The sequence below is a fragment of the Candidozyma duobushaemuli genome, assembly GCF_002926085.2.
Source record: "Candidozyma duobushaemuli strain B09383 chromosome Unknown C_B09383, whole genome shotgun sequence".
Taxonomy (NCBI): Eukaryota; Fungi; Ascomycota; class Pichiomycetes; order Serinales; family Metschnikowiaceae; genus Candidozyma; species Candidozyma duobushaemuli.
The window spans coordinates 1,203,790-1,220,290 of NW_020289897.1; the positions used below are offsets into that span (position 1 = coordinate 1,203,790).

At 44.2% G+C, this 16,501-nt stretch overlaps 5 protein-coding genes across 5 annotated transcripts; 2 read left to right on the forward strand and 3 right to left on the reverse strand. All coding sequences in view use genetic code 12, as the record gives it.

Annotated features, from left to right (window-relative positions):
- Positions 1–9,344: 9,344 nt before the first annotated feature.
- On the forward strand, positions 9,345–10,719 carry CXQ87_003430 (uncharacterized protein; the record flags this gene model as incomplete). The annotated part of the gene is made up of 2 exons (XM_025481906.1): positions 9,345–9,513; positions 10,499–10,719. The coding sequence occupies 2 exons, from the start codon at positions 9,345–9,347 to the stop codon at positions 10,717–10,719; spliced, it is 390 nt and encodes a 129-aa protein (XP_025336524.1).
- Positions 10,720–11,389: 670 nt separating this feature from the next.
- Positions 11,390–12,135, reverse strand: RVS161 (amphiphysin-like protein; the record flags this gene model as incomplete). Its single annotated transcript, XM_025481907.1, has 2 exons — positions 11,390–11,659; positions 11,689–12,135. 2 exons carry the CDS (start codon positions 12,133–12,135, stop codon positions 11,390–11,392), a joined length of 717 nt encoding a protein of 238 aa, XP_025336525.1.
- A 207-nt stretch (positions 12,136–12,342) lies between these two features.
- Positions 12,343–12,920, forward strand: CXQ87_003432 (uncharacterized protein; the record flags this gene model as incomplete). Its single annotated transcript, XM_025481908.1, has 2 exons — positions 12,343–12,831; positions 12,864–12,920. The coding sequence occupies 2 exons, from the start codon at positions 12,343–12,345 to the stop codon at positions 12,918–12,920; spliced, it is 546 nt and encodes a 181-aa protein (XP_025336526.1).
- A 54-nt stretch (positions 12,921–12,974) lies between these two features.
- On the reverse strand, positions 12,975–13,976 carry CXQ87_003433 (uncharacterized protein; the record flags this gene model as incomplete). The annotated part of the gene is made up of 1 exon (XM_025481909.1): positions 12,975–13,976. The coding sequence occupies one exon, from the start codon at positions 13,974–13,976 to the stop codon at positions 12,975–12,977; it is 1,002 nt and encodes a 333-aa protein (XP_025336527.1).
- A 75-nt stretch (positions 13,977–14,051) lies between these two features.
- RAD3 (TFIIH/NER complex ATP-dependent 5'-3' DNA helicase subunit) lies at positions 14,052–16,430 on the reverse strand (the record flags this gene model as incomplete). The annotated part of the gene is made up of 1 exon (XM_025481910.1): positions 14,052–16,430. The coding sequence occupies one exon, from the start codon at positions 16,428–16,430 to the stop codon at positions 14,052–14,054; it is 2,379 nt and encodes a 792-aa protein (XP_025336528.1).
- Positions 16,431–16,501: the final 71 nt, after the last annotated feature.

Below are 16,501 nucleotides of genomic sequence, written 5' to 3' on the forward strand. Positions count from 1 at the left end.
TGAAAGGAGCTAAGATTGGGTCAGGTTCCTGCTTATCATTAAGAATTGAGTTCTGTCCATCTCGAAAACCTCTTCGATAATCGAGACCCTTCCAATTGAAGCAATAGATGCACCAGGTTGGTTGGAAAGCCGTTCTTACTAACAAGACGCGATCAACTCCTTTGTATATCACTAAAGCAACATAGTACTAGGCTTTATCTTCATATAGGTTAATAATCTTGCAGTCTTCGTCGAGATGTACATCGATAGTGAAGCCTTCCACCATTTGAAAACATCAACGATGGCCCATGGAGCCTTATAAACCTCTAGACTCTTTTGAATGCTTGCTTGAAATAGTCTTTGAGATCCCTTCTTCCTTAGTTGTGTAGCTGAAGCCTGGTATCTTCAATGTGATCAGGCTAGAACGGCATGGACTTCAGGATTCGTCAGGCCTTCTTAGTATTAGACAAATGTCAATCCAAAGACTCAAACATCTTTGGTGTCCACTCCTTTAACACTTGCCTTTAACTCGACTCAAACTCTTGACTAAGCCCAAACCTTAACTCAAAGCCCTCTCGGCGGTGCCCCTCAATCATGACAGCTATTGTTTTCCAACAATGGGAACGCAACAATGAAGATTCTCGATCTATCAACGTGTCTTCTTTTACACCATGACTCCCACAAAACTGAGTAATCCTCGAAAATCAACAAATCCATGTAAAATGCTCACCTCCACCCCATTTGGACCAAGATCAACAGATCGATAAGCGACCTGCAGCGGCTCTTATCTGGCGCGGCTGTGACAGTTCTCGAGATCCAACGTTTTCTTCGATATCCAGATGGACTCAACACTTAGATGGTATAAAAAGATGTTTTAGGGAATTCTCTTGATGTAAGGCTTCAACGCGTTTGCTTATGGGTGTTTTATGGAATGTGACGCGTCTTGCCAGCACAATCGCCTATTAACTCTAAATCACTGGAGTAACAGGTAAATTGAGTAGTTTAGAAGATCATGGAAAACTAGAGATTTATAAATTTCTTTTTGCCAGCCCCGCATAACCCCTAGCGGATTATAAAAGGACCCTGTTTCGCACATTTTTGGCGTTTCCTCAGGAAAAATATATTTCGCCCTTTGGCTGTATGACCACCACCTTTGCACCACCAAAACCAAATCTAATCACAGGGAAACGTTTTTGTCCTCGAAATTACCCTTGAGGCTGCGTATTGGGTGATTGCCTGTTGTTGTGATGTGTATGGGCGTTGCTGCTGTGGCCCTTTAACCCAGTCACTTGTACGCTCACCAAACCGATTCTCATGACTTGGAGGCCGTTTACTGCTACCTGGAATGCCAGGGATAGAAGGTTCGCCTCGACCTGCGCATCCCTGCTACTTTAGTGGGGGTTCACGGCGAGAGGTTAACGGGAAGAGTGGTATGAGGAGGTTTTGAAGGAAACGGATTGGCAACCCCTTCCGGATAGCCTTCTCTGTGCCAGCCACTTGAACCGCCGAAGGCAAGACACAGGGGTCTGACTTCTTGAGACTAACTAGGCAGTTGGTATTCGTGCTCCCGTTTTTGTGCGTTGCTGGAGCGGTTGGGCAAGTAAGTGACTTGGGAGAACCGTATATATGTGTGAATTTTTTTTTTTGGGAATCTCACCACCGGTTCTTCATCTTTAATTGTGGTCTCGTGCAATTAAGGATTACGGCTGTCACGATTCACGGTGGAACCCCCATTGGAGATTTTACGCAGTCTCTGATGGAAGACTCGTCTGGCGTTGTTTGAGCTGGTCCTTGAAACAACCCCCCAGAAGACTGATACAGCCAGTTCTTCTTCTCTTCGGAGAGCCTCACATTTGGATTTATCATGCCGGTGTGAGTACGTTGCAAATGATTATCAGGTGGTTTGGAGCATACAGCTGGGCTCTTCATTTTGTTTTTGTTTTGGAAAGCGACAACTCCCACCAGTCGTTTTTTCCTACCCTTTTTGAACATGCGTCCTTGCTTGTGTGCCTCGGATATGTACCCTCGGGGGCATTCCGGGGAATTCCAACACGCGAGCCCTCGGAGAAGCCTGACCAGCTTTTCCGGTTTTTCATCTGTTCCTCGGAATTGAGTGGATGAGTGGAGAGACAGTGACTCAAAGGAAAGAGACCGGTTCCGGACGCTCGCCGGAGAGTTCTGCCTTCGAAACTTGTTTTGCTAATTCTGGGTGAACCCCAAGTTTGAGGGCCTCCTTGCTCAGACTTGTGGTGGCTGACAAGATGGGACTTTTTTTGGTGGGGTGATTGCAACAAATCCCCACATCATAAAAAGAATAAATCTTGGGACTTCGGTCTTGGGGTTTTTCTTCCAAGTCTGGTGATTTGGTTTTTTTTTTTTTTTTTTTTTTTCTTTTTTTCTTTTTTATGATTAATATATGATGATGGTTTTAACCGAGCCTAGCTCGGATAAGTAGATGACAGCTGCAAGTGATGCAGGGGATACAGACCTTGCATGTATTGTTATGCGAGTCATTAGACATTCACTGCAACGTGTGCGATTAATTATTTTGAAGGCACATATTCACTCGCAGGTGAATGCGTTAGATAAGGCAGTGTGGCGTAATGTCGTCTGTTGGATGTTATGCATAAGTATGTGACTTATAATTCATATGCACAAGTTGACTTATAATACATATGCACATGTATAACATACATGTAGACTGGCAGCACACTGTCACGTTTAGTTCGTAGATATTTCTGACTTTGAACACTCTCATAGTTAGGGAGACTTTGTAGTTAGTGTATACTTTTACTTACTCCTGAGACAAGAGTGGGACCTACTTCAGTTCATGGGAGTCTTGAGTTCAATGTCTGGCTGACAAAGTGAGGCATGGAACACCACTTCTCGGTATTCTGCAAGTGTGAGAGCTGACACAGGACCAGAATGACTTTCATGCCCCCCCCCCCGACAAACTCCAACCACCCCTCAACCACATCCCTCAGCCGCACCCCTCAACCACTAGGCCGGACTCACCCACTACCTTCTAATCATTATATAAAGTCTGTCATATACATTACTCAAGGGCTTTGGTTTCATAATTGAACTTCTAGTAAGACCGGGCAATTGGCAATTGGCTCCCTTCAACTATGCGGATGTTGCATGGTAAACACCACTTTTGGTATATAATTGCTGCAGATTCAGTTTACCTTCCCATCTCAAGGGAATCTGACTGAGGCCCGAGACATAGCATCCTTGCTTTTGAATCAAGGCTGTACTACATTCAAATCAATCCAACCTCGATTTTCCCCAAAGCCGTATCTTAAGTTCCTTTGATCAAGATGTGGGTGATGCCCTAACAATATAACAGGTAATATGCAAAGTACGTTTGGGTATCGGGCACAAATCCATAGCTCAGGTAACTTACCTGAGTCTTGGCTATACCCGGGCTATGCCCATCGTATCAACATTCTTCCTGGAACTGTCTAGCCAAAACGTCGTTACTTGGGAATATTGAAAGTTTATAATATAAAGGCTCGGGATTGCCAGGCCCATTGAGCCGACAGATGTACCAAACCATTTGAGGCTGTGGTTACGGTTGAGAATTTGTAACAGTATCAAGAAGTCCACTGTTGGGGATTCCCTTAGTCAGGGTCTTGGGTCCTTTTTACTGTGTCTCTGAAAGTTAAACGGGTCCAACTCGACCACAATTCGTACCATTTTGTTCGATTACAACAATCGAATGGTTAATGATACTCATGGGTGTGGCTAGATAGTAGTGTTATTCAAATCGATCACCAACAGAAGGTCTCCGGGTTTGTAATCCGGGCCAGTTTTTCATGCATTCTACTAAGAATAAGCTTCTGTGATGGTCTGATTAGTCTGATTTCGTATTCCAGTAGCCCCAATAATAAAAGCTCAAATAAGATTGGCTTTTCGGGACAAATAGCAGCATTTTCTTGATTTGAATCGCCTTACTTTACTTCCCGCTTCAAAATTTTATAAGGAGTTGCGCAAATGAAGGGCTACATGTGTGCTTCAATTCTACGGCAATATTGGTGGCGTCCTTTAATTAGAATCCCCATATTACTTCTCAATCTATCCTTTTGACGATAATGAGTTTAAATATCGGTTAGGAAAGTGTTTGCTTGAAGCATTCTTCAACGGGTCTCCTGTTATTGAGGTTGAGATTCTGTAATGGTATGATTTTCCGATTTCGTATTCCAACTGACCCAAAACTCCTTCCTTAAACTCTATCTAAATTGGTATTACTGTACGACTCATATCTAATTACTCTTAGGTGTTGCAAGAGCTCTATGCCTTGATTTGAATCCCCATACTTTACTTCCCACCCTAAATCTGATTTGAAATTGGAAATCTAAAGGGAGTCGAGTTTGCTTGATATCTCCAGCAAAATTGTGGTATCAGCTTAATTTAGAATCCCCTTATTACTTCTCGATCTATAATTCAATAAATCGTGTTGAAATGAAGAGTGTTGAACTGTTTACTTTAAGCATTCTATACCAATACAGAAATTATGTGATCTTTGATCTTGAAATGAGCCGAAATGGCCTGGGCCCGTTGATTACTGACATTTATCCCTAAATGATGCAGAAAGACATCAAACCTCTATGATTCCAATCAATAAACCAGTCAAATCATCATTATTGGGAGAAGCTCAATTACCCACTTCCGAAAACAGGTGATAGCTGAATGACGTGTTATTCTTCGTAAAACTAGGGCTGATTTCCATAATAATTAGTACCTCTATGTGTTTATTTGAAGCTTGAATTTGCTGGCACGGTTCACAATAAACGTTAGAAGTTGAGTGGGTGTCCTACTTGAGGGGTATAGGGAATAGTAAGCTGTTTGTAATAATAAGAGATCGTTTCTTGGACATGTAGATTTACTTCATTTGAAGATTTAGCGTTAATGTTTGCAATTTGTGGATGTTGCGCCCGAGAATGTAGTATCTTGGAGACGTTTTGAGTCACAACCCAAGCTCCACAGTGATATTTCCAAGGCTTTTTGGTACTGAATCGATAGTACAGGTTATTAGCTTGCTAAAAATACCAAAGAAGCCATTATTCGACCACTAAAGACAGTTTGACGGCCCTTGATACTTTCTCATTTTTTTATGATCAAGGGGGGACCCTTCAAATTTCACCACTTTTCGGATTTTCGAAATTTCGACTTCGGAGGTCCGGGTTTTATGACCAAAACCCCAGATTTTGAGGATGTTCGGGTTTTTATAATCTTCCCTATTTCCTATGCAATTAGAGGTGACATTTTGAAATAAGTACCTTATTTCGGGTAATGAAACAGCCTAGTCTTGGTATACTTAATTTTCGTCGTTAATAGGGCCATTTAGTGTTGATAATGTAGTCGAGATATATCTTGTAAGACGCACACAACTAGTGCGAGACAGCTATTTCGAGTTTTGACCGGAAATCGGGCTTTGAAAGTATAAAAGTCTTTCCGAATATTCTTTAGGCCAGTTTGAAACTCATATAGGAGTTTTGGTAGATCAAACTGGAATTTGGATTTTTATTAAGCAAATCACGATGTGTGCTTTTTACCAATTGTTGCGAAATATCTATAAAATCCAGAACCACAGGACAGTTCAAGGAGTAAAGCAGGATTATGCAGTTAATTGAGGAATGTATACTTGAAAAGAAGAAGTAATTAATGATACGAAAAATGTGTCTTACAAAAAAAAAAATTACAAACTAGGAATAGGAAATTAAGAAACGGTAAATGTATATGTACGGGCTAGAGTGTAACCTTCTTGATCATCCCTTCCATAATCGGGGCCTCCTTGTCAATGTCTACCATCATGTAGTTCTGTCAAATAAAAGAGTTATAGCTATCCGGATTGGCAGTTTAACAATCTATTATTATATGCTTTCTTACTGCCTTCGCTACAAACACTTCCACCCGTCATGAGGTCCCACGGCTGCTCAGCATTTCGTATGAAGCTAATATGCACTAGGCCAGGAGTAAAATCGAAAAAAACATATCCCTTATATCCCTAGGGGAGTTCGCCAAAAGTGAACAATGGCTCCTTACCGATCGTCTATTACCTGAAGTAGTTGACGGGGGGTTGTAAGTAGCCAGTAGACTCCCGCTATTCATGATTCTCCTAAAGGCTTGATAGGGTCATGCCCTGTTGCAGTCATCCTTCCTTCAGGAGTCATGATTGTTTGGGGAAGCTGAATCCCTATCTAGGAAGTTGCAGAAGAAGCTTCATTGGCACCTTCACTACCACCGCCCGTGATACACCGAAATCTACCTTGCCTGCTCTTGCAAATGGTGCATTTATCGTGAGTGTAGAACACCTGAGACTTGTGCTCCCGCTTCAGAAGATTCGGGTCCTTTTCATCATTGCCTGAGACTACGGTAAAGTTGAGCTCGGGGAATTGCTTTATCAAGTCAATGTGTAGGTGAAACAACATGCTGTCAATGAGTCAAAAGAAGCGATTGGTGAGGTTTAAAAGGAATGTTTCAAAAGAGATATCGCGTTTTTGTTGGGACGGACGATGATGGAGCCGTCCATAGGTGCGGCGCTAAAAACGGTAAACTCGGTTATGCGCTGCATTGACGTTTTCTGAAAGCTGAAAGAGCACTGTAACAGGGATCGATGCTGCTGATTGGAGACTTTTAATAAGATTCGAGAGGCTTCAGAACGTGACGTTATTGACTATATGCTCATGTTACAACGTTGTAAAAACCTCTGAGTTTTCATTCCTTGACGCATGTGGCTGTCAAGGTCCTGCAGTGCGCTATCAATTTTTTTGTTGAAGCCACATTGCATGGCCAGTGAATATCCTATCGAAAAGATAAGAGCGGGGACTTGCATTAATAAAGGTATTTTTATTTCTGTCTTTGAATTTTTGCAAATTCGGCCCTTGACCCTACGGACAATCCCCCATCCAAAGCATTCGCCCAAAGAGAGTGTTAGGTTTGCCTAACAGCATTCTAGTCCCTGAGATTAAACTCAATACTGGCGGATGTTAGAGGTATTTTTAATCCAGCTGACATCCTAGTGCCTCTTTAGGGTCAGAGCGCCTTATCGTCCTCGGCTATTTTCTGATAAGACTCTGCGGCGTCTGCCTAACCTGCTTAATAAGGCGCCGTACAGCTTCCGAATCACATATTCTGGGTATACCTGACAGGGAAGGCCTATAAATTCGAGATCTTAAGCTTCCACACGAGAATGTCTACAGTGAACTTCAAAACTTCATGTATGTAATGCAAGGGGTTTCCGTACACCTCCCCGTCTCCGCCCCGCCGCGCCTCCGGCCTGCTCCAGCGCCCACAGCTCGCAAAACATAGAAATTGGATATTTTTATATAGTCCCTTAATATTTAAAGAATCTCGCTGTCAGGCGAGAGTTTGGCAGTTTTTGACATGAAGCATTTTGGTGGATCACGGGAGCAGGAATAGTAAAAATTTCTGATTGAAATTACTGAGTAATTTTAATATCGCTGAAGTTTGCATCTATGTTGTTTTGGAGTGTTTTGGAATGTTGTTGGGGTAGAAAACCGGCTATCTATTACTTTCAATCCCTTCGGTGAGCTCAATCTCGAACTCCGGTTACGTTTCTAGACCCGTACCTCCCTTATCAACAGAACGGTCTGGTATTCTGAAACGAACTGTTTGCAACTCCCTTGGCGTACAATTCTGTTTTGATATTATTCTGAACAAATAAATTTTAATCCTCTCCGGGTACTTTGGGAGCCCACAGTATATCTGGTGTGTCAATTTGTTATCCTACACTAGCCCTATGTAAGCACAAACTTCAATCGAATTGTTCTACAACATTTCATACATTTCTCTCGATTGTCAACCAATTGAAACTGCTTCGATTGTCGCTGAGGATATGGTCAGTTGACCGTTTAGCTCCACACAAATGGCATGCCGTTGTTCCTTTACCGATGATCTCAAGAAGCTACGGTTACTTTCATGCTAAGCTTTCTTGACTCGTATAAAGTGCAAAATAATATATTAATCCCCAATATAGCAACTCCCAGGGCTTAACTTATTGTATACCCCTGTAGCCGACATCCAACAGTCTTGCATGTAATGACTCGAGACGCTTAGATGCTGTTGTTTCAGAGTTCGGTTGCATGGAGGCTTGCAGTTCAGAATTACCTACTTGACATGGTAGGGCTAGAATTTGATGGATGATAGAAATCCATTTTGAAGGGCATAGCTGAGAATACCAATATAACCTTTTCTCGAGAGTATGTGATAACATTGAGGGAGATATGGGAGATTCCTCTCATGCAAGGGATGCGGCGACACGCATAAGAATCCACCTCACTCGAGTAGCTGAAGGAACTGTTTTGAGAACAATTGAACATGGTAATCTTTTTGAATCATTCTGGTATAGTAGAGCTCAATCCAGTTTCATGAGTTGAAAATAATGATATAATCTTCAGGTGGATGGATCGTCAAGAAGACCTTGCGTCAGAGAAGTGTATACAGATGTTTGAGGCCTCCGACACCAGATCTCGAGTTTGGCCGATATAAATGCATGTTTCAATTAAAAGCAGCCCAACATATAACTTCAGGGAGCTGTTAACTTATTTATAGAATAGTCCAGTTCTTCGTGAACTAGGATATATTTAGCCAAATTGTGTTGGATAGTCAATAGAGTACACTACTATCCTGCGGGAGTAAGTAAAAGTAGGGCTCCTCGGATGATAAAACGGAGGTTACACTATTGAAATATTGCTGAAACAGAATTGAAACAAATAATGGGAAATACAACTTTCTCCTCCCCCTTCGACATCTGTTTCAAATGTAGATCCTGAGCCGCACCCTATCCTCGAGCTGCATAAGCGGGTAGTATTTAAATATCCGCTACTTCTCTACCTTTTGTCATAGTTGATTTTTAACAAAGAAAGGCTTCATCTGTCAATTCAGGCGATTCACCAATTCGCCCTTCTAAAAACGCAAAAGTCAAATCCGTCTCAACACCATTCTACTTGGTACCAATCGTATCTTGATGAGTGAAGCTAACATCGACCTGGGTCCCACCCAAAGCTACTCAACTCTGTCAGATTATTCTGAAGACCAGTCTTTCAATGACCCTAATCGGAGTTCTTCTCGGCCAGAGCAAGTCCCGAGAGAAGCCCCCGTGTTAACGCTCCAGCAAATTCCACCTCATACTTCAATCTTCACAAAAAGAAGAATGCTTTGAAGAGAATACCAAAACTTCCACCATCGAAGCAGACAGAACGGAAAATTTTGCCGTCAGCACAGTCTTGCTTCTGTTCTATGCCTTTCAATTGCTCACTTTGAGGGTGGTGGAGAAAAAGCCACATCCGGGTGTCGAAAGTATTTTCAATGACATCGATAGCTATCAACTAAATTTCTCAATGCAGCTCAACTGCAAATACGAAAATATATTTTCGTTGGAAACACGAGAAAGCCTTAAAACTTGTGAGAACTACAGTGAGAGGTTCTTTAAGGGCTACATTGAAGAGTTCAAGACTTACCTCCCAGGTTTCTGGCCAAAGTTGGAGGAAGCTATGAAGCAAAACAGACGTGTCGAGAATGGAACTTGCCCGACTGTTCTGATGGCTCATTGTGAGTTGGAGCCATTTGTCAGACTGGTACGGACACTCACACAATACTTCTCTGTTTGCCGGGATGTGTACAAAAATTTAGCTGGGTATGAATATCACTATGACCGTGCTAAGATATTTCTGCTCATGATTTTGCCAGTTGCGGCTTTTTATTTGAGGCGTATTAGCTATATTTGCAGTATTATGATGCTTGCGATTTCTAGTTTACTTATTGTATCTAGAATCGTCAGCTCTACTACTCCATATATCATGAAGTTGGTTTTCTTGCTACTGGCAAACGGCAAAGAGCCATTCCAATGGCTTGTATGAGCTGCAAGTATTCAATAAAAGCAATTATTCTACCAAATAATTAGAAGACAGAAGACTAGAATTGGCCGCTTATGAAGACCGTAGTAAAGATCTGGAATGAGAGGTACCCCTGAGTTTCTGACGACAGAATGAAATACTAATTCTATTTTAAGTGCATGTTTCATCTTGATGGATTTTTTGTCTTGTTTCAGATATAGCTCCCAAAATAGGATGTAGACCTTGGGCGGCTGAAACACGCGTCATTGACCGCAAGGTATAAAGTGCCCCGAATCCCCTCCCAAAATCCCTTTTTTTTTTTTTTCTTTTACCCCATCAATTTGATTCTCAAACTTATTCCACTATGACCTCTCTGATGGATGGAATCCACCAAGGAACAGAAAATGAGCTCATTCAACGCAACGAGTCAGGATCTACTAGCCAGTCTCAGGTAGATGTCCATGAAGAATCCGCCTCCTCGACATCGATTGATACAGAAATGCTTCCTGAACATGCGGAAGAAGTACCACATGTTAGTCCGCATTGGACAGACAGAAGACCGTTCTCCACTGTAAAGGCGTTTTACAATAGGAGGAACTTTCGTTTGCACGCTTTAAGCTTGATTTGCAGGATAATAGCTTGGTATTACCTAATCACAGGTATTTACCACTTGTTGATTTATTTTTGGTTGGTGTTGGAGCAAACACCCAGGGATTTTTATTGGGAAAAGAGATCACAGCAGCTAGCTACAAAGGATGAAATGGGTCTTTGGGAAGAAGCCTTGACGGCTTTGGGTAACAATGATCTGGAATGGTTTTCGCTTGTGGCGCTTTACATTCGCCGGGAATTCGGGAGAGAGCCAAGTGCTCCAAGAGGGTAGACTTTCTTTTAATGATTAAATAGAAAGCTGTCCATTTGAAAATGAAGAAGATGAAAAAAAGAAGAGATGGGTCTTCTCGGAATCCATATAGCCTTAATAGCGTATGATACATGTTGTGATGCACTAGATGCTCTGAATACCAACAAAGCCTCTCTCCCTTTACCCAAGTAGTCTTGTATTTTTCAATCTAACTTGGCCAATTGAATTTTTTTTGGTTAAACAACATTTGAAACTTGTATCAATTTATGTTCTGTGGCTCATTTGAAACCGTACTTACATTTCGCAACACTCCGCCAAATTCACGACAGACTTGAAATTTGAATCCATCAGTAAAAACCGAAAACTCCATATAGTCTCTATCTGAGGATATATAACCAATTTTCTATCGTTGTAAATCATTATCAAAAAGTTACAGCTCCATAAGTGGCCAGAATGTTACGTAAGCTTCCAGTTCGTGCGCTATACAAACAGCATGGCTTAACACCTAAAAGCCGTTTCACTCACAGAAATACGAGCCAAAGAACAATTTGTCAGCATTTCAAGAAATCACTCATCCACAATAAATCCTCGTTCTATCTCTTACAACACACTTCTTAACACTGTCATTAGTTATACATCTAATTATGATAGGACACACAGCTTGGTCCGGTAATGCAATGGGCTGGCGGCCCTACTTCTGCCCCAAGCTGGTAATACTCAAGGAGTTCATCTGTAGCAACATGTCGTCGATCTTGCCGTCCAACACACCGTTGGCGTAGTCGTCTCTGGACGCCTGGTCCAAGTACTGCTGCAACTGGGCCAACCGCGAGTAGCCCTCGGTACAGAAACGCAATTGAATCTTGACCAAACTCTCAAACGAAGGGTCGTAGAATGGCACTCTCAACGCAATGAGCTGAGGCAATTCGCTCTTCAACTGCTCGTTCAAGTCCTCGTAGATATCCTTTGCCATGGCCAATTCTTTCTCGGCACGGGCAACTTGGCAGCATCCTTTGCTGGCTTGTCGATCAAACGCCTCACCTTGGCTTTGCACTGGTCGTAGTCCGTCTTCTTGTGCGCTCTCTTCTTGATGGCTTCGTCAATCTCGTTGAAGTAACTGGCAAACTTGGTCACGGGGTCCAAAATGGTTTCTCGGAACGGTCCGTCCACCTGCTTCACCGTCTCCTCGTCTAGCTCCCTCACACATTGCATGTAGTACTGACCCACGTTGGAGTACACGGATCCACCCTGACGGGCCTCCTCATACAAGTTCAGCACGATTTCGGCAATCGTGACCTGCGATGCGGTGACGGCTCTGAGCGAGTCCAAGTAACCCTTGGAAGCCTTCTGTAAGTTTTGGCCTGCCGTCTTGAGCACCTTGTATCTTCTCTCCTCCATGTCAAAATCCTTGTCGATGGTCTTGTCGACATCCTTGACCATGACGGCACCACCGGCTCTGTTAATTGCTTTTTTGAATCCTCCCACGACATTGTGTAATTGGACGGGTTGTTGTTGGGGTGGAGGCGATAGTGGTTTTTTCTTCGCACTTAGGAGTGACGGCTACCCAGTGCCGCTGCAGAACCGAGACCACGTGACCGCGGGCTTGCTATATCGGCGCTTTTTGCAACCATTTGCACAATCACAATCATGTCTCTTTTTTCTTCGAGTGATCGTCCAAGTTTTCCCGGATCGTGGGTGGTTCCTTCGCCGAGGTCGGAATGGTTGGATCCACCGGCCACGCTTAACCCGAAATACTACTCTTCAGACGGACGGCTGAGTACGCTTGGTATCACCGAGCCGTTCAAGAACAACGACGTGGCCGATTTCGGCATTGAGCTTCAGAGTTTAAAGAGTTTTCTGAATCCGCCGTCGCCAGCAGGATCCTCGCCTCTTTCCACTCAGATCTTTTCTCCCGAGATTCCTCACATTCAAACAACTCCATCAGCAGTAGAACCACACATGACAGAGCCTTTGCTCCCAGACTCTGCTCCGCTTGATTTCACCTGCTTGCTTCCACAAGCGGGCGTCACTATGGCCCAGTCCGCGGGGCCAATGGCTGGATGCTGGGACTTAAACCCGAATAATCGGACTGACGAGAATGTCTTGTTGCACGTCTTGAGCGAGGATTTTGAGCGGGTCACTAGAACAGCAAAGGGGCCAATAATCAGGGCGGAGAAGCGGTCTTGGAAGAGTCTCTTGAAGGAGATGACAATCGGCTTGTCTGAACTAGAGTACCACAGAAAGTACTACTGGGCAAAGTACACCCATGACGAGGAGCTCTAGCTACCTAGGAAGACATCCTTCCATTTTCCTGTGCGGAGCTTCTCCAAAGTCACCTCCTTGTGTCTTAATGCGTTCATGTCATGTTTGAGAAACGACGTAGAGCAGTAGATCGATGCTCCAGCCCAAGCTCCAAGGCAGTACTTTCCGGAGACGGTAAGTTTGGGATACTCTTTCTGGGATTCTTTCACAAGATGTCTCTGGAGATCGATGCTGGCGATGTCGCCGCAGAAAACGAGGTTTTGAAGAACCTGTGGTCTCACATCCACCGCTAGATCCCCGACCAACTTCGCCAACAACTTCGGCAAACCACCGAACTTTGCAAAGTCTTTTAAAGCAGCATTTTCCGCACCATCGTCGTTCTCAGCTTCCCTAAAACTAATCGTCTCTTCTGAATAGTCCTCAGTGACCGTATGTTTCACAACTCTAAGTTCACTGAGGGCACTCACACGGCACTCCAGCCAGCCGAATTCAACAACAAGCGAGTCCTCCACACTGGCAGCCATAGATATACACGGAGCACGCGGTATGAAGAACACAGAAGTAGCACACCCCAAAGGCCCTAGTACAGCACTGCATAGCTGGAACTTATCCAACGCCGAACTATCGTCATCTAGGATCATGATCTTGACGTAGCGAGGCGTCACCATGAGCTGTTTCGTGACAACATGCTTCAAAAGGCGACATAGGGATTCATATCCATCCTGCTCCCAGAAAGCGAACTCACCTTTACGATGAGCTTCCTGGAATGCATTGAGGGACTTCAGCGATTCATTATCGTCTTTCAATGAGAGAAGAATCTCCTCTTTTTGTTCTTGAGTTATGGAATGGGATTGAAGCTGGAAGTAGCGTGGATATGTCTCTTTATATGGTGGATGGTAGCGAATCCAGATCGGCAGGTCAGGCCGTATTGAAACTGAAGGAGCCGCTTCTCCGGCAAAACCAATATTGATTTTCCGGGCGGAAAACTCTAAAATCACAGCATAGTACTCGTTGGCCATGACGGCCTGGTGCTACGACTACTTCTGAGGTGCCATGTTGATATCTTCGTTACGTATGCAGGTAATTTGCAGCCTCTAGAGAAGCTCGAGGTCGGCATCGTCCAAGTCCATGAAATCGTCTTCTCCTTTGTCCTCGACATCGACGTTGTCCTCAATTCTCTTGTCCATCTTCTTTTGCTGCTGTCTCTGGTGTTCCTCCAACTGCTGGAGGTCCCACACTGATACACCTTCAGCGTCTTTGGAGTTGGTGGGTTGTGCCAACGATCTCAAGAACTTCTTGGCGCTTGCAAGCGCCATGTCTGTGGAGAGATTGGTGTCGGAGTCATAAAGCGCCTGGGCGATCCATTTGGGAAGTTGGTTCTTCTTTCTTGCGAATCTTCTGTCTGCTAAAACCATGATTCCGTAGTCGTCTTTACCACGAAGGACTCGTCCCAAACACTGGGCAGCGTGTCGCATGGCATCGAAAGAAAGGAAGTCGTTCTCTTTAATCTGGAAATGGTCTCTCATGAATTCAAGACGGGCCTTCAAGATTCTCGACTCGGTGTACTGGAATGGAATACCAATCATGAGGACGGTTCTTCCGTAGTGATGATCAAAATCAATTCCCTCGGAAACCTTACCACGAGCCACCGAGAGAAGCACTGCACCTCTTCCGTTGGAACATGCTTTTCTATATGTCTCCAACGCCAACGACGTCTCCTGCGCATCAGGCGTTTCCACCAAGATCAACTTGTACTTCCACACCTCATCAAGCACACCCATACTCTGCCACATCGAGATAATCGACTCCATGTAGAGATATGACGGGAAGAAAACAACCATACCATCGGGCGTGATCTTGGAAAACTCTATAAGCAACGATCCGTAGTTACGGACCACGGAGGGATCGTTTCTGATCTCGAATCGCGAGGAAATAGACACCTGGTCTGAGCCCTTGGTGACGATCATCGGCAAGAACGCCCTTCTGGCCAATGTCATGGTATATGACTCTTGAATGACCGTCTGGAAGTTCATCATCTTGGGGTACATATCCAAGGGGGAGATTGTTCCTGAGGTGATGATAACCGATGAAAACCTGTCGAAGACGGGCTTGATAGCAATGGAGGCGTCCAAACAGGTGAAATGCAAAATGGGATTAGGAACCTGGGACCCCTCGGTCTCGAAGGGCTCGAGAATAAGCTGGAAACCGGTTTCATAGGTAGAAACCAAAGTTGCAAACGTTGCAATGTCTTTCAAGGCATTAAGATCCTCAACATCAGCAAGTTCGAGTGTTCTGACCAAAAGCGATAGACGTTCTGAACAGAAGCGCAATGGTTTTCGGTCGATGAAGGTGAGTTCCTTCAAGTGCTGAAGAAACGAGACAGGCGTTTCACTGATGACATGGAGAACCTTCATTCTCGTCTTCAAGTACTCAATGAAACGTTTCAAGAAGGAGATGAAATGCTCGGCTTTTCTGATATTGCCCGGAATGGCCTCGTCCAAGAGATCTTTGGGTAGCACAGGATTGGCCATAAAGAGGTCCTCTTCTCTGGCAATCTCGTTCTGCCTTAGACCTTCCACGAGCTTCTCGTACTCGTTTTGGAGTTTTTCCGAATCCTGGGCCTTCATCTCGTCCACGGCATCAGCGAGCTTATTAGCACCTCGTGACGCTCGCTTCATCGTGTCGTCAGTCAAATATAGCGATAGCGACTCAATACAGACGTTATCGATGTTGTGAGCCTCGTCGAAAATAATGATACTATCTCTGGAGAGCTCTTTGGACACTCTTTCTGCGATCTTCGGGTCCAACAAGTAGTGATAGGAATAAATAATGACGTTACAGAAGGAAATCATTCTTCTGACTGTGAAGTACGGACAAGTGCCCTCCTTCTTGCAGTACTCAAGCAACGACTCAAAGGAGTACACGCCCTGGGGCAAAAGGTCATGCTGATCAAAGTCATTCAACTTCTCGTGGTACGAGCAGAGCCCTAGCTGGTCAGGGTTCTGGATCATCTGTTCCTGAGACACACCCTCCGACTCGAGTTTCAGCTTGAGCTGTCCGTTGGTGAGTCTTCTGCACTTCTCATCGACAACAGCGCCCTTTCTCTCCTGGCGGACCTCCGGATGCAAACACAAGTTCTTTCTCGACGTAAGCCCCAATCCTCTAAAGTCCTCCACATACCCTAGTTGACTGGACCTGTAGTCCATAAGCTTCTGAAGCTCGATAAGGGCCTTTTCGATCTCCGACATTGTACGAGAACAATACACAATCTTTCTGTGTTCTGGGTAATGCATCTGGTACGCCACCGTAAGCGAAAGCAACGACACCGTCTTGCCTGTTCCCGAAGGCATCTCTAGGATACAGTTGCCACCGACATCGAGTGTTTTCTTGATGTCGCTCATATAAGCATACTGCTCCGGGTAGATTTTCGGGTACGGGAAGAGCACCGGCAAGTCGTCGATGTAGAATTTCATGACTTGGGAAGAAGTACTAGGGTGTAGTTAGCTTGCGATATCGCGATGTGTAGGACCACACAGTTGCACAA